The 18,441-nt window shown below is 33.9% G+C and overlaps 1 protein-coding gene, 1 non-coding gene and 1 pseudogene across 3 annotated transcripts; all 3 read right to left on the reverse strand.

Annotated features, from left to right (window-relative positions):
* Window positions 1–452: 452 nt before the first annotated feature.
* On the reverse strand, window positions 453–16,030 carry LOC120085079 (annotated as a pseudogene).
* TRNAH-GUG lies at window positions 7,071–7,142 on the reverse strand. Its single transcript has one exon. It is a non-coding gene; the product is annotated as a tRNA-His (tRNA).
* Window positions 14,102–16,963, reverse strand: LOC120085080. Of its 2 annotated transcripts, XM_039040930.1 has the most exons (3): window positions 16,605–16,963; window positions 15,992–16,508; window positions 14,102–15,304 (listed from the first exon to the last, which is right to left on the reverse strand). In XM_039040930.1, exons 1-2 carry the CDS (start codon window positions 16,836–16,838, stop codon window positions 16,032–16,034), a joined length of 711 nt encoding a protein of 236 aa, XP_038896858.1. In that variant the 5' UTR covers window positions 16,839–16,963; the 3' UTR covers window positions 14,102–15,304; window positions 15,992–16,031. The 2 variants fall into 2 exon arrangements, with proteins under 2 accessions (XP_038896858.1, XP_038896857.1); XM_039040929.1 differs by having other exon boundaries at window positions 15,992–16,963.
* Between the last annotated feature and the right edge of the window lie 1,478 nt (window positions 16,964–18,441).

An 18,441-nucleotide genomic window follows, 5' to 3' on the forward strand; every position in this document is an offset into this window, starting at 1 on the left:
CCGTGTTCTCGTTGTATGTCNTTTAAGAATTTTCTCATTTCTCATTTTCTTATTTTATTTATATATTATGTTTTATTTATTTTATTATTATATTATATTTTATTAACATCCGTGCTCCCGTTATACTCCTCAATTTCCCAGCATAATTCTTGTTTTCACATACAGCTATTTGTGTAATTATAAAGTTAATATATATTTATTTTAATATTATATTATATTTTATTAACATCCGTGTTCCCGTTATACTCCTCAATTTCCCAGCATAATTCTTGTTTTCACATACAGCTATTTGTGTAATTATAAAGTTAATATAAGAAACATCTAACACACACAATTATAAGGTTAATAATACCCCTAAGAAGCACAATGTACTTGAGAAGGGCATTAACATCAAACCCCCTTTTCATTAATTGACGACTTCCCTATACCTTTTCATGTGTTGGGTAAATAACTCAAAGAAACTGCCAAGCTAAAACAGAGATAATTGGAGTTTCCTTTCAACCAACAATCTGTCATTTCTCATTCTTTTCCAAACTACAAAAGTTGCAAACCCTTAGCTACCAACTTAGCTTGGCTCAAACATGAGTCACTAAGCTCCATTTCTTCCATTTTAAACCTCGCAAATAATGCCCTCCACACCTCTATCTTCACACTTCTTGAAACCCGATCGCTACCTTCTGATGCAACAATGTTTTCAATCCGTTTACCACATAAGGCTTCTATCTTTTTTCTGCTGTCTTCATCCTCTTTAATGCAAGTTTTCAAGCAGTTGAAGTACGAAGCGGTAAAGAACAATGCTTCGATTCACAAATGATGATAGGTTATAATTCGCTTCGATCTCGGAAACTACCATTATTGATGGGTTTAGATTTCGAATTACTCTCGTCAAATTCTCCAAGCTAGCAGGCCTTGAAATCATGTTTCTCAACGCTAAAGGGCAGTAGATTGCTATCATTTCATCATCTTCTGTTTCAAAGAGTTCTTTTATCTCCATCATATCTAATACCAAGATTGCTTTGAATGAGAAAGGTATGTTTAGAGACTCGACAACATTTTCCAACCACTTTCCTACCTGCTCTGTCAAGTGACATTTGTCTGATATAACAACAGTGATCTTAAGAAGTTTAATGGGAAGCTCCTTCAGATCTACAAGTGATTGCATAAAAGCTGACCAGTGAACTCCACTTCTGATTTCAAGATCTATCAAATGGATTCTGTTGATCAGTTTTACATGTTCGAATATTGCTTGAACAGCAGTTAGATGCATCACTTTCTGAAAATGAAGTTTCATGCATCCTTTAAGTGCTTCAAGGTTCATTTGATCTTCTTTTTGCTCCTTAATTGCTTCCCCTCTAGTTTCTCTTTCGATTCTTTTCCTAAGCACTTTCGAAAGTTAAAAAACGAGCCGCTGGACAGGGAAGGAAATGAGGAATATGAGAATGTAAATATGGACAAGGAAGGAGGGAAATTGGTGGTTTTGACCCCATAACTTTTTACTCATTCAAAAGTAACCTCATCTTTAAAATCTACTTTTTTTTAAACCTCTTTTCCAACGTTTCAGACTTTAAGTGGGGGACCTACCATGTAAAAAGGCAATTTCACCCTTGAATAAATGATCATTTCAAAAAGTTAAATCAAATTTCATCTTTCCATGGAAATCTCTTCATCTTCCCATAGAAGTTAGGGTTTATTATTCTTCTTCTCGTTGAGTTGTATTCACCATTATTGGACTCTTCTCGTAAAGACTCCCCTACTTCTGTAAAAAAGACCAATCTTTTTGTCTTTCATTACCCCTTCGCCCGATTTGGAATTTTGACAAAAGATACATTTTCCATTTGTTTTCTTTCTAAATATATTGATTCTATTGTTTATATGGAGGAGTGTGTGTGATTTCTGGTAGGAATGTGTAATAAAAAGCTCAAAACCTTTTTTTTTTATCATCATTTGAACTTTAATGAACTTGAAAGAACATGTAAAATTTATGGGATAAATGTTATATGTTTGTTTGGGTTTGATTTGCCATTTTTGGGTTTATTGAACTTCACGAGACAAATATCTCGTGAAGTTATTATGAATATTTGTCTCGTGAGGTATTCGTAACAACAGGAAGTTTTTAAAATAACTCGAAAGCTCTTTGTCATTTGTCTTGTAATGTTGTAAGTTTGTCTTGTGAAGTTACTTCACGAGACAAACTTACAACATTACAAGACAAATGACAAAGAGCTTTCGAGAGACGAAAGACTGACTTCTGCCTCTCATGAAGTTGTGTTCCTTTTTGTCATTTGTCTCGTGGAGTAACTTCACCAAACGGAAGACAGAAATCAACTCAACTTCATGAGACAAACCACAAAGAGTGCAACTCAAACTTTTTTACAAACTGCACGAGATTTGTTTTTTGGTCATGGCTCTCTAGCTTCTTTCTCGTGAAGTTTGTTCTTTTTAAGGGTATTTTCTTTCACTAGGGATTTTAATATTGTACCGTGTTTTGTGGCACGTATAGGTACTTATTATGGAGCTGAGGATCGCGCCAGCAAGATACTTTAAGGCATTATCTTCGTATTCTCATCTTGCTAAGACTTGTATGGTGATATGAATGAAGTTAATGAGGGTCCAATTAGACATGTTTAGGCATATCATATTCGGACCTATCTTAGATAGTATTCTCTCCCTCAATGGACAACTGATACATCACCTACTTCTAAAGGAGGTTTTGGATGATAGACCGAATGTAATTTCTTTTTAATTTGTTCGGGTCTAGGGTATCATTTGGTAAGGACGAGTTTGACCTCATCACTGGGTTTAGGGTACAAACGCTGCGGAATAATCCTAACCTTACTAGGCTTAGAAACTTTTACTTCAACGATAGGCCTAGACTGAAACAGTTTGAAGCCGAAGAACATTTTCTTGCAATGGACTTTAGGAGCAACGAGGATGCGGTGAAAGTGACACATATTTCATAGAGTTAGTCATGATAGGAAGAGAGAAAAAACAAATGTTTGACTATAGCATACTTGACATTGTGGATGACTGGGAGATTTTTTGCAATCATGACTGAAGTAGTGTGAGAAGACTATTAGTAGTCTTAAAAGAGCTCTCACTGGTGCTATTGATTGAGGAGAACCTGAGGCTCTAGCTAGATACAACCTGTACGGATTCTCATTTGCCTTACATGTCAGTTCATATGCGTATTCCAAGCATGCTTCCTTCTCCATTAAGGAAAATGGGAACTTGTAGGTGTGGGCATATGAGACGATTTCTTCGCTAAGAGATATTGTGGTAACTTGTACTATTGAGACAGCCATTCCTCGCTTGTCTCAATGGGAAAGCAGGAAAAACCCAACATATGCTTATGACCCTAACCTGTCATATACAGAGAAACCTCGTTATTACGGTACGACTAATACCAACAGAGGAAGACATAACTTACATGTGTCGTGTAGTTCCTGCCCTTGAAATACATGTCCTCCCACCTAGTCCTGTTGTTGAGGGTGAGGATCGTCGTGCCGAGGGTGATGCTGGTCACGATCAGGGTGATCTTGGTGATGAGGGTGATATTGGCCACGATTGTCGTGTTGAGGGTGATCACAGTGACAATAAGGATGATCATGGACACAATGACCAACATAAACAAGACCAGGACTGAGTTCATGTTGATGTTGAAATGAGTTGAGTGAAAGAAGATCCCACTCATCCGAACTTTGACATTCAGAATTCTCCAGAGCCCACTCGCAGACCAGACATCGACGATCACAATTCTCCACATCCGAGGAATTGTGGAGTACCGAATACCAAGACATCCTGCATTGTGGGAGAGATAAGATGATTGGAGAGTCGTGTAGATCAGACATGCACTCAAAGGTTCCACATGAGTATTTCCCACATACAGGTTGGTATCTTCGCATTGACGATTACTACATTCACCCTCCATTCGAACGTCTCTGTCATCCTTTTTAGTCAGATCATTAAACTCATCGAACTCATGAGACTCATCATTCAATTCCTCTAGTAATTCTCATTCGTAGTTTGCATTCACGTCTACATTCACATGACTTTTCATCTTCTATGTCATTCTAATTTTTCATCATCAACATTCATGGTTACTACATTCACCCTCCATTCAAACGTCTTACTCATCGTCTTCAACTATGTTCTTCTCTGCATTCACGTTTTCCTCTCCAAAGCCATGCTAAATAACCCCTTCAACATGTACATTTTCATCTTCTATGTCATTCTCTTCACTTACATTATGCCCAAACCCCTTGTCTGCACAACCAATATCCTCCTCACCGTACATTGAGGAGGATAGACCATTATCCTTGCGATTGTATGGATAAACAAAGAAACTATCATTAAATAGGTTATATGGGGCAACATTATTATCTAAAGGGGTTAGTGATGTAACAGTCTTATGGATAATTTTGTTCAAAGGTTATGTGGGATAATAAGAGATAGATATTATTGGACTAAATTGTATGGAAAGCTTGGTTGGTACAAGCAACTAGGATTCTTTAAGTCATTGTCACCATACATAGGTTTGGATTTTGTAGACATTTTAGAGTGAGATCGTGGTCTTTTGGGTCAATCCCACTTAGATTATACAACTTCATCAAGAAGTTCTGAAAGCAAATGTCTTAACAAGAGAATTCCTATCAATAATAAAGAAAACAAGAGTAAAGTCGCATTACATACAAATCAAAGGAAAAAATAGTTAAATAGAAGATTCAAGAGGCCCCTAATGATCAATATAAATACGAATGAGCAGACTTGATATTTGGGCATTATAACTACAAAGAAGACACCCAACCCGAATCAGCATATTTTTTTGTTTTACGCCCCGTAATTCTTCCTCAGCCAGGCTCGGGCAGAATAGCAGAGCAAGTACAAGTATTAGTAGAATAGCAAATATGTGTTCCTCGTTATTAATATGTGTCACCTCTTATATTCAAACCCCCTAGATTACCACCTGCATAAGAAAAGGAAATATTTTTCTGGCAGCGTCTTTGAAGAAGTTAATTGAAAACCTCCTGAAACTTCACAAAATTTGGATGCTCTAAGTTGAAGAATTAAGTTGCCTTTCGTTTGATTTGTTCTACAATGCTGAGATGGACACTCAAATAGTGGTATGAAGATTCGAGCTGGTACCTCCTGTGAAGTAGAAAACTGACTGCATGAGTAAAAAAACAGATGAAGTATCCAAGAGGGGAAAAAATGAAGTTAACATTAGGACTGAAAGAAGGGCCGCACAACTTAAGAACTCAATGACACAAGTGATATAAATACACGTAATAAAATCATAATTTATCTCCGTGAAAAAGATTCATTTTATCAATTTTGTTCCTGTTGAAAAGAAATGGTAAACATCAACTACTTCACAATTTAGATGACCTGGTATATCTCAAAACCAGTCTTCGCATGTATAAATTGCCACCTGCACCAATGGCTTAACATCTGAACAGCGTGTCACAATACCAGATATCTTCCCAAGTTGACCAATATATGATGCTTTGACCTCTCTTATGGTAAATGGACGGCCCTTTGAAGATGCTCTAATGTAAACTTCACTGAAAGAAGAATGATCAGGCATAAGGAAATTTGGAAAAGACAGAATCCCTTTCAAGCATAGCAAACAGTTGGTAATTCGATACAAAATAAAAGAGATGCTTGGATGAAAACCCAACGGATTAAAGAATAGCATTGGTACAAATATCAATCTAGCAGCTGAGGTATGTACACTATGAATCCAAATAGATACATTGAATGAAATGCACCGCCACATACTTCTATTTGGGTTAATGTTAAACTAAATTATTATTTATTCATGAAGATGTTTGTAATTCAAGACATAAGTCGTGTAAGCCAAACAAGTAACAACAACAATTGGGTAGCACTCTTGAGACAAACCAAGTATAAGAACTGAAACATCACCCATATAGTAATCCTAAATCCAGAACCAACTGAACAGGTTTTCAATTAACTTCCTATATAAGATGATAAAAGACAAAGTAGCATATAACATAAGCACGGTACAGAAAATACATAATCCATAAGACAAAAGTAAAAGCCGCAGTGTATTAAACTGGAAAAGTGACCGGTCATGCTGGACTAATGTTCTACATACTCTCAACTTTGAAGAAAGAGGAGTCAATGAACTCACAAGTAACGTTTGATTTCTGGAGGCATTTTTTGGCGTGGGTCAGGGTTATCCATAGTATCCGGTCCATCATCAGACCTTTGTGTCATTAATATGTCATGATCATCATCAATAAACGCCTCTGTCGGCTCAGGCATGAGCTCATCAATAGCATCGGCAAAAATCCCAATATAACGCCGGGTGTTTTCTGTAATTCGTCTGAGGAAATCCTCATCCAGATCCTTATACTGAAATCCGATTGCACAACCGTGTTACTCGACTAAACAAAGAGATAAGATCGAGAAAGGGTACAGAGTAAGAAAACCATACATTAAAAACATCCTCGAGATCGATTTGAATTGCACGAACTCTGCGATTTGCAACCTCTTGCTAAAAAAACAAAACCAATTAAATAAAAACCTAGGTAAAACGTCGTATGCATCACGGAAAGTAATCGCAATTTTTAGGGTTTTTCCAAAATTGAAATCGCCAAGGAACTTTACAATTACAGAAGAGAAATGCGAATGAGAATGTAGAAGAATTACCAGAATGTTTAAGTACTTGGCTTCGCCATTTGCATCGGCAAAGTTCGTAGGAACTCCTTTGCGAGCACTGAAAGGAATTGCAGCTAGTATTGAAATACAGTTTTTCAGGGCAAAAAAAAGGCGATAAACCACAAGATATTGCTTACCCTTGTCAGCAGTGAAGTCCAGAGGCCCGGAATCTTTCATGGCTGACATTGCGAAGAAGAAGACGGAGAAGCTGAGAGAGGGAATTGGAGATTCTGAGGACGCGAATGAGAGCAAAGGACTTGGCGGCAAATGATAAAAGAAGAGTAGTTTTGGCGGGAAAATGAGGATCGTATAAAATAATTATAATAAATAAATGGTCTATTTAAAAAATAACAAAGAAAAATGTTAGTGAAATATTGGAAAAAAAGTGTGGCTGCTGGGATTCGAGCCCAGGTCTCCACGGCCACAACGTGGAATTCTCACCACTAAACTACAGCCACTTTGTTGTTAAGTTTTAATTTTATATAATTATTTCTTTTAGCATTGAATGAATATCAAACTGACTCCTCGTATTAGTTTTTATGTAACTTGGCGAGAAAAATAACCAAAAAAAAGATACTAATGTTCATTTAACAATGGGATGACTTTTTTTTTTGTTTGTGAAATTTACACCATTAACAGATTAGACCACAACAACAATGGGATAAATTAACCACCAAATTAATAATCATTTAAGCTTCTATGGATAATTCTTTCAGCCTCATGTGATAATCATTCCGTTTTTTTGTTTTTATTTTTGAAAATTAAACTTATTTTTTTTCTTTTTTTCTTTTATAATAATTTGCATCTTTCTGAAATATAATGGTTGAATTTCTAGCCAAACTTCAAAAACAAAATCAAGTTTTTAAAATATACTTTTTTTGTTTTTAAAAATTGGCTTAGTTTTTCAGGGTCTGTCTGAATTGATTATAGAAAAAAATGTTTTCAAAAAATTCATTTTTATTTAAACATTTTTTTTTATAAAATCTAGCTAAAATACACTTTAAAAGCTATTTTTAGTAGTTGTCAAACACTCCAATTTTTTTTAAAAATGAAACACTTGAAAAGTTAATCCAAACCCACCTTTAAACAATTGGTACATGGTAGCTAACAATGAAGAAATTTGGAGGTGTGAGTAGTGTTATAGGCTTAATTTTAAAAAACAAAAACAAAAAATCAAACAGTTAACAAACGGAGCCTTCAATTTTAGCCTTCAAAATTTTTGCCTAGCTTTGGACATATATAATTTAAGTTAAAATACCATTTGGTCTCTATATTTTGAAGTTTGTTCAATTTAGACACAAGATAAAGGTTTGGCGTATTGTCTTGAAAAGATGAGGCTCACAAACTAAGACGCACCTTGAAACCCCAAGACTAAAAACCTACGGCCTTAGAGGTTTTTTTACCATTTTTAAAAATAATAATAATCAAGATTTTACACTTAAGTTCCATTTAGTGTACTTGAGCTTTAAAAACACGTACTACAATAAAGGTGATAATGTAAATTTTTACCTACAAAATCCATTTCATTGAATCAAGAGCTCTCTACCATTTAATTGAAGTAGATGAAATATGATGCATCACTCAAGGTTCTTTATGTCTCATTCGTGTACTGATTACTATTAACACTTGGAACATTCTGCTTTTGTTGTATAGATGTTCTTGCTGATCATTTGCAGCCAAGAGTGGAGTGAAGAATCAATTTGTAAAATAAGAAGCATGGTGGAGTCGTCTTGAAGTACAACAACTTGCATTGGAATGGAAGACACAGATCCATGCTTCTGAAGTGTACCATTCTAGACTAAAATATGAATGTCTCTTAGCTCTGATATCTGGTAAATGGTTCTCGTTTTTACTTGCTACAACTATCAAGGAAATGGTTAATAAAAATATAATTGGTTGAAATGTTATGTTGTGTATAGTTCAAGTAATATGTGCATTTGATTAATTTTTTGTTTTAATTATAGTTATCTACATCTTATACTCATAATGAAAGGGTTCAATCATAATGATGCATAAATCTATTAATTGATGGCCACAAGCCTTGGCATGCACACGAGAGCCCAGTCCATATACTTGGCATCCAACCATCACGGTCCCTTTTTCGTCATAGACCACCCCCACACCCCATGCAACCTACCTTTTGAGCAATGTTTAAGCTTGAATATCCAATTCATTCATACAACACATATATCGTATACTCAAAGCAATCACACCTTCCTACCTATTTAAAGTTTGAGAATAGTTCGAGGGCATTGCACTCCCTATGCCTCTAATCATTGGCTTTACCCGATAGAACTCGCCTGCGGCTCTAGCTATCTTGATGGTCTATTTAGGTTTGTTTGGATTAGTATGAGATTTTTTTTTTTTTCAAAAAACTCATTTTATTTAAACTCTTTTGATAAAAACCATTAAAAATATACTTTGAAACAGCGGCAGAGCCATAAATTTTATATGGGGAACATTATATGCAAAAAAAAAAATATCTATAGATGAATGTAAAAAAGTATTCATAACTTCATAAATTAACTAGTTTAGTACATTACATTGCTCTCCACGAGTTTTCATATTTTGAAATCGATCCATGATAACTTCAGTATCTAATTTATCAAATAAATCCTTTTCAATATAGGCTATAAGATAATCATTCATTCATTGATCTCCCATTCGATTACACTATAGAGTCTTCACAATATACATAGCAGAAAATGTTTTCTCTACAGTAGCTGTAGCAGCAGGTAAAATCAATGTCAAGATGAGTAACCTGTAAATTAATGGATAGACCTTGTCTTTATTCAGGATCATTTTTACTGCAAGATCACATATACTTTTTAGCTCAACAAACTAAATATTTGAATGCATATCAATAATGTAATTTTGAAATTGATCCTCGAGCATAGAGAGTTCAATAGCAGAAATGTCGCTTGAGTAAAATTGAGCAAGTTGACTAAGTTTTTTCTATCAAAAGAAACAAATGAATTACTTGGATTTAGACATGCCACACAGAGAAGCAATTCAGTATTTGTTTTAGTATAGCTCTTGAAGTTGCATATCAATGATGACATAGAAAACTTCAACACAATAATGATGTAAATTTGTAACTAGTTGAGATTTTCGCCTTTTTGTCTTCCTCGAATTAGAAATAGGTCATCCATTTTACGGGCTCTAATATCATGACTATGACAGAAATTAGAACCATACTTAACAACGAATCCCAATCAGACTCTCTTGTTTTTTGCAGTCTTTCCTTACAAAATTTAACTAAATTCATTGCATTCATAATATCTTGATCTTTTCTTTATAATGCTTGAGACAAGTCATTTGTGATCTCCAAGATAATTTTCATAAAATGATATAAAAAACAAAGTCAAAAGATAGAATTGAACTTATTAGAGTCTTTGTTTCATATTTTTGTTCTGAATTTGATTCACCTTGCATAATTGCATGTCTCAAGTACATCAACTATTGAAGAGAACATTGTCATAAAACTCATTAAAGTGTAGTAATGTGATCCCATCGAGTGTCTCCTTATCGTTTAATCGTTGTCTCCTTATTTAATCCTCGACCACTTAATATTTCATCATTATTTAAAGCTTCAAAAATTTTCTTTATATGTCTCTCTCATAGAAATGTTTTGTTGACACCCTGATTACATTCACCACATTTGTAACAATAAAAAACAAACCAGCAATTTTTACATGATTTTTAGCAGTAGCATAAAAGTTAATTGAAGCTAATGAGAAAAATAATGAATGTAAAAATCACATTCATTTTCTTTTAAAATAAGTATTTTCAATCTATTGAACTAATCTTGCATATTACTTACTCCATCATATCCTTGTTCTTATAAACTAGCAATGCTTAACCCATGTTAAGAAAAAAAACCATCTATGACTTTCTTAAGTGATAGAGAACTTGTATCATTGGCATGTATGATTCCAACAAATCATTTAATCACATGACCTTTATCCACATATCGCAATACAATTGATATCTGCTCCTTTGAAGATACATCTTTTTATTCGTCTATCAAGATAGAAAACTATTTGTCACTCATATCTTTTACAACCATATTAACAACTTCTACTGCAATGGAATGCACTATATCTTTTTGAATATCGAGTGAAGTCAATTTCAAATTATCTGGGGTATTTTTCAAAGTTGTGACTTCAATATCCTTATTATGGTTGCATAACCATTGTAAAAGTTCAAGAAAATTACCTTGATTCTTTAAATCATCTGTCTCATCATGTCCACAGAATGTAAGTCATTGTCGTAATAAAAATCAAATACAGTCAATCAATGCACTTAATTAAGTTTGATACTCAACTCGAGCTTGGTCAGACATCCTATTTAAAAAAGTCTCAACATGTTGATTTTGTTTCAAAAGAGCCTCACATTGATCCAAAGTCATATTGTGTGCACTATTAGGACCACCAACATGAATAATGCAATTTCTCTTTTTTCTTCCAATTAGAAAATCCTTCACTAATAAAGCAGTCACCTCCTGACTCTTCACATACTTCTAGTTCGAATAGATAGCAACATAAACAAAATGCGGCATCATTTGAAATGCTATATTCTAGCCAATTAGAATAGTCACTAAACCAAGCTGGGTTAAATCATCTTGACTTTGTACCAAATTTCTTAAGTGAAAAAGTATGGTTTCGAGGCTGACAAAGACCTTTTAGCAAATATGCTCTACAAACTTGATCTCAAATATTATCATAATAATAAATGTTAGTTCTTAGACCAAGATCTGCGGGTAGTTCTTTTAGATTGAATTTTGTATAAGATCGATCAGAACCCAAAACAATTTTCTTCTTGAAAGATGATGTCTCTATTGTCTATATTGTTGTTTTTCTTTTATAATATCTCTCCATATTAATTTTGAATTAAATCTACAAACGTATTAATAATAAGAATACTACATTCTATTATAGATTTAAAAGCATAAAAACTTGAAGTCTAAGAAGATTTTAAAACTTACTTGCCAAGTTTGTATATCCAAACGAGTAACAACAAATAATCCTCTAACTTGAACTCTTAAATTAATTTTAAAAACCTATACGAGTTATGTGAACATAAAAATAACATGGAAACAAACGATATATAGAGAGTAGTGTGAATATAAAAAATTATGTAAAATAATTAATGGCACAATAAAAATATCTCTCCATATTGAATTAGAGTTAACTCTACATAAGTATTCACAATAAAAATATATAAAACTATTATGTAGATTTAAAAATATAAAAATTAAAAAGTCTAAGAAGAATTTCAAACTTATATATCAATGATATGATACGTATAACCTAATGAGTAACAAAGAAATTATCTTGTACAACTCTAAACTAATATATATAACGAAAATTACGTAGGAAAAGAAAAGTAAACATTACATATTCAAGAGAACATTGTTGAGAATTGAGATTAAAAACTTTCCATAAATTTTGAAGGAAAAAAAAACTTCCACATAAGATAAAGAAATTGCATTGATTTTCTAATTTTTTGGATATTGATTTGCAATTGCAACCTAAAAAGCTAAAAGCTACTCTATATTTTAACTTCATATTTGAACTTTAAAAAAACATCTTACTTTTATTTTCATCAGGATAAATTCAGTTCGAGAGTTAAAAAAGAATCAAGTGAGATTCAAATCCAAGTCTCATGTAGCATCAGTCAACCCCTTAACCACTAAACAATGAAGATGATTTGACAATAAATGTGCATTTATTAATAATATTATTAATCATATGTGGCTCCGCCCTAGCTTTGAAAGTGTTTTAAAAGTTATTTTGATTTGTTACCAAACACTTCAATTTTTTCTAAAATGATTTATTTTCAAAATTTAACCTTAGATAAATCCAACGAACACTTAATGTGTTATAAAATATACAATTTGTCAAGTGAAAGTCTCCACCCATCTATTTCCCTTTGAAATAGTACTTGTAATTCTTTTCATTATTCGTGGGCAACAGAAGATGCTTGTTTAGGAATTAAGACAACCAAATATATCTTTTGGTTAGTTCAATAAATATAGGGCGAGACATTTTAGAGAATATTATAGATCTTTTGTAATAATATATCGAATTATGCTCAAATTGGTAAGTTAAGGATCTACGTTTCTTCTTCACAATGAACCGTCCATGCACGTGTATTTATAAAACCTTATCTATATTAATATTTTATTTAGTATATAATACAATTGTGGTAAATTAATAATTATTTACAATCTATTATAGAATTTAACGACCACATACAAATGAGTTGAACCAAGAAAACTGAAAAATCAATTCCCATAAAATGAAAATCAAAGTTTTTTGTGTTTATTTGTTTTTGCGATTGTCTCAACATGAGAAGACGAAGAAGAATTGAGAGGGAATGTCTAAGAGAAAGAATTGGTAGGGAAATGAGTGCAATCGAACTATTTTAAGATATATTGGCTATTGAGCAAAATGGGTTTACTATTATTTTTTATTAGGTTAAATTGTAAAATATATATATATATATATATATAGAACTTTGCACTTCGTTTGAAACATTACATTGATATCTAATAAATATATTAAACTTACAATCGGAGTACAAATTGATTAGAATTGTGGTTAGAAATTGGTACTTTGAATTTTAATTTTCATTTTAGGCCACTGTTATACTCTCTCAAGTCTCGACTTTTATTTGTCCTACATCCACCCCCGAATATATGCTTCAATAGGAATTAAACAAAGATAGATTGATACAAAAGAAATCTTCGGTAAAATGTCCACCTGTAATCCATCATATAAGGTACATTACAAGGATTGGTAACTTACCCATTCAATGACTTTGACATCGGACGTTTCAAAAAATGAAGTACCATCAAGTCAGGTGAATGCAATAATAGAGGTATGAAATGTTGTAACATTTCTAAAAAAGATAAATAGGGCAATTTTTGTAATTTATGTAGACTTTACTTCTTTGATCACATCAACCAAACTCAATGTGAATTCAGTTTCCCTCCATGAAATACACGAGAACTATATTTATACTTTTTTTTTTTTGGTTTGAAATTTTGACTTCATGGATCAGAGCACATGTCAATACCACTAAGTCAAACTCATTTTGATTTATACTTCGATTTTATATTTTGATTGTTGTTAGTTGTATATCTGTTCCACAAATCTCTTGGCCAAACCACTGATACTGAGAAACAACCCACAGCCACAACTGCTGCACTATTTATGGCTCATCATTTCATGATCAAGGAAGAATTTGACAAACAACTCACATTTCTTGTTCTAAATGCATGATTTACATTTTCTTCCAACTGATAGAAATTGTATGTATTTAAATATATGGATTTCACAATGAACATTCATTTCCAAATAACGCACTCCAAAGGTCGGATGCTGTAAATGGTCCACAAAAATCTTGCAAATCATAACAAATATTCTATGATCTCCATAAGAATCACAAGATCTATTTTGATTTGCTAAAGAAGCCTGCATTGCAGAATTCCGGATAGCTTTCGACTCCGATAAGAAGTCGAATGTGATGTACAAAAGAAAAACAAATCATAAAATAAGGTTTATTAAGTCCACCAAAATCTGTCTCTCGTGTGCTTATTTGCAGAAATGGTTGCAAAAGATAAACATGTCATCTCTTAGACATTCCATTGGACAGCTTAAAAGCTGACCAATGAACTCCACTTCTGATTTCAAGATCTATCAAAGGGATTTTGTTGATCAGTTTTACATGTTCAAATATTGCTTGAACAGCACTTAGATGCATCACTTGCTGAAAAGTTTCGTGCATCCTTTAAGTGCTTCAAGGTTCATTTCCTCTTCTTTTTGCTCCTTAATTGCTTCCTGTCCAGTTTCTCTTTTGAAATTGTCTAAGTGCTTTCGCAAAGTAAGAAACGAGCTGCTGGACTGCGTTACCGTAGGCAGATGCAGCCCATTAACGGCATTGAAGCAGCCGGCTCGCTCGATCAAATTGCTGTTAGCCTACTTTCTCAGCTGCAGCAAAGAGAACATGGGCAAGCTCAACTTCTTCTCTCTCATCCTTCAACAGACCGGAGATAGAGAAATCACACGGATGCCTCAGCATGTAAACGTCATCATAACCATCAGGGAAGAAATGAACATATCTTGCTCCAGCTACCCTTAATATCTCTTCAGTTGACAATGTTCTGTTCTCTTCACACTGGCTTTACCGCCTTTTTTGTTAAGAATTGTCCCTTTCTTCCTCTTGACTTTGTTTGGTACCATAGCTGTTTAGCAGCTGCAAAGATTCTAAACGTGGATTCGAAACTTGTTTACTGGGGTTCAAACTGATAGAATATGCCGCCGGGTTTTCCGATATCTTCGACTTCTCCCGAATCAATTCGGAAATGGTAAAATCGTTGTCAAACAGCAATTCGTCAAAAATAAGACAATCTGAGTTGGGCTGTTGATAGTTTGTTTGATCTCCAATCTTGAGAATGTCCTGTTGGTATAAGCCAGATTGATTAGCTGAGAGAAAGTTGAAATCTCCAAACTCCTCCATTCTAAATGGACAATCGTCTTCTTTGCCTCTGTGCTCAGTCTCCGGTTTCTCGTGGACGCCATTAGAGGGGAAGAAAGTTCCTGCTCGTGAGCCACTGAAATCAAATGGTGTGAAGGAAAAGAAACCATCAGCCATTAAAGAGCAGAAGAAAGCTGATGAACAAACCTATTCACAGTATCACTTCAAAGATTTCTCTAAACAAAACAATCAAAATTCTACTTTAAATCAAGCTGATGAATAAACCTAAGCTCAATGTCACTTGCAGAGATTTCTCTAAACAAAACAGCCAAAGGTTTTCTTAAACCTGTTTTTATCCCTACGGACTACTCTACTACATTCGATATTCCCAAACAAGTGTTAAAGAAAAGATAAAGAATCAAAGTTTATAAACTACAAAACAAGCTGGCGAGTTTGAATTTGACACAACGCAATGATATCAAACTCTATAACCTTTCTTCTTGTCATTTTCTAACAAGACAACTTAAAAAATGTTGAAATTTAAGCCATCAAAACAAACAATGAAACAAAGAACAGAGGTCCCTTTTGTTGTCTCTTTCCTTTTTCAGGATGGTTACAAATAATAGAAATAAAATAATACTCTAATCTCTCCGTATTGGAATCCACGATCACCATTTTCGATAGTTGCATAGAAATTTCATACGAAAGCAAAAATTGGAATTCAGTTTATTGTAATAATCTCTAATCAGAACAATGGTCGAAGGAATAATCGAAAATTTCGTTAAAAGTTATCTTTCTTTGATTCAAATGGAGAGAAATTTACTCAATGAATGAAGAAAATAATTTCAGAAACGGCTTTAATCTCAGACGACTTCGATCCGTTTGGCTTGGGAGAATTGGGAAGAACTTTCTTCTTTCCTCTCACGAAGCAAAAACTTCAGAAACCAAACAAAGCTTCTCAAAGTCTTAACGAAACCGATCGCGACAATAAGGTAATAGAGAGCCAAACTGCAGAAATCCACCATAGTTGGATCCATAAGAAGCTCCATCATGTTTTCCGCAACGATCGCCGGAGATTCAGCTTCATCTCTCAATCTCCACAACCATAATCCCCCAAAGCTCACCGCCATGGCGATTCTTTCACTCCAGCTCTCCTCCATCGGTGCTCCGAAAACGGTATCGTCAACCACCGACTTCACCGCCACCTTCGACCAATGAATCATCGTCGTATGCAACCCTAGGAAGAACATCAACCGGCACCACAAACTTCGCCGCAACCCTAAACTCGAGACATCGATTACAATCTCCATTCCCTGATCGATTCCCAAGGCCATAGCGACCTGTAACGCACAGAGAACAAGCCAAGCCGCAGTCAGACCGGAGGATTTCGTGGGAAGAATGGATTTACCGAGCAAGTTATCGAGAAAAGCCGCTACCGAAATAAGCGAAATGAGGGATAAAAGAAGGACTCGGTCGACGGAGAGAATGGAAGGAAGAGGGGTTGAAAGAGGGAGCAAAGCGTGAAGATAGTGAGAACGAACGAGCCTGCAAAAGAGAAGGAAAGAAAGTGGGAGGGAGAGAGTGAGGAGAGTGAGAGTGAGGAGATGAAAGAGTTTCTTGAAGAGAGAAATGGGATTTTGCAGCCATTTTTGGTGGAACGCCATAAACATAGCTATAGCAGAAGGAAATGAGGAATTTGAAAATGTAAATAAGGACAAGGAAGAAGAAGGAAGAAGGAAGAAGGAAGAAGGTGAACGTTGAGTGGCGGCCACGTCTAGAGTTTCGAATTGGTTGGCAAAATGGCAATGACATACATTATAATATAAATATATCAAACCATATGTAATATATAAGTTAGGTTCATATTACTATTTTATGCTTTCTTTTTCTTTTATATTCATATAATATAAAATTAGTTAAAAACCACCTGGTTTGGTGGAGTTCTTATATGGATGTTCCAAATTGATGGATAAAAATGAGATTTACCCCAAATTTTTTAAGATGAGGATTTTTTTTATTCTTTGTTGACACCTCGAACAAAACTACAAAATGAAGCTCTTGCGCGCCAATGACCAATCTCGTTTTTGGTTCTCTTGCTCTCTCACAAATCGCTCACCTCTCTCCCTATTCTCGGTATCGTTCTCTTCTCTCTCACTCTCCTCGATCTCGTTCTTCTTTGTGTTGCTCTCCTCTCTCTCTATTCTCTAGCGATCTCGTTCTCCCGACATCCGTCTCGTTTTGCAACATCACCAGAACTAGGTACAATCTTGTTTGTCAAAGATGGACCTCGTAGTCCAAAGAAGAAGAAAAACAAAAGACAAGAGAGGGGGAGAATAGATGTGAGCGCTCGCCGGAGTAGGAGAAGAAGAACGAGGAAAAAAAAGAAAAAAGAAAAAGGAGAAACACACGATGCAATTTTTAAAGTGGAAAAAAATGGCAAATCAATAACTTCACAAATGCAAGACATCGGTAGAAGGTCAATTAGCAATGTTTTTTAAAAAGTGAGTCATTTATCATTTTGTTCGTCTAAAATGGGTCAATTGTGTCATTTTCTCTATTTGGTCATTATATTTTTTAATCTATAACAATTTAGTTATTGAATTTTAATAAGTAACAAACTAGTTCCTAAAAAGAATTTATACTTGTAGATCAATAGACTAATACGAGATCAATTTTTTTTAATAAACAATAAATAATAAGTTATTATTATATAATAAAAATTGACACTTAATTTTAATATAATTCTTTATAATAGAGACTAAATTGTTACAACTTTCAAAGTACTTACTAAAATTATGGGACTAAATTGTTACTTATTTGAAAGTATACATTCTAAATTGTTACCACCTATAATTCAATGACCAAATCATTACTTTAATGAGAGTTTAGGAAATAAAAGTAGTTTTTAACCTATAAAATGATCTCAAGACTATTTATGAAGTTATATTAAACCATAAAAATGAAACTCTAACTCTTAAAACAATATGGACTAAATTCTAACATTTTTCAAATTACCACTGCATCCAAATTTATAATTTAATCAATAATATTTATTATATAATCGATTTAAATTTTATTTCTAGTAGAGTCATAAACTTTCAATTTTGTGTCTAGTAGATTCATATTTTTTTTAAATAAAAAAGTCAAAGCAAATGATCAAGGACCGGTTTGGATTGACTTAATATAAAAGTATTTTTCAAAAAACTCATTTTTATTTAAACATCTTTGGCAAAAAATTTTAGAAACATACATTTCAAAAACTATTTTGAGCGA

The sequence above is a fragment of the Benincasa hispida genome, chromosome 9 (genome assembly GCF_009727055.1).
Source record: "Benincasa hispida cultivar B227 chromosome 9, ASM972705v1, whole genome shotgun sequence".
Lineage (NCBI taxonomy): Eukaryota > Viridiplantae > Streptophyta > Magnoliopsida > Cucurbitales > Cucurbitaceae > Benincasa > Benincasa hispida.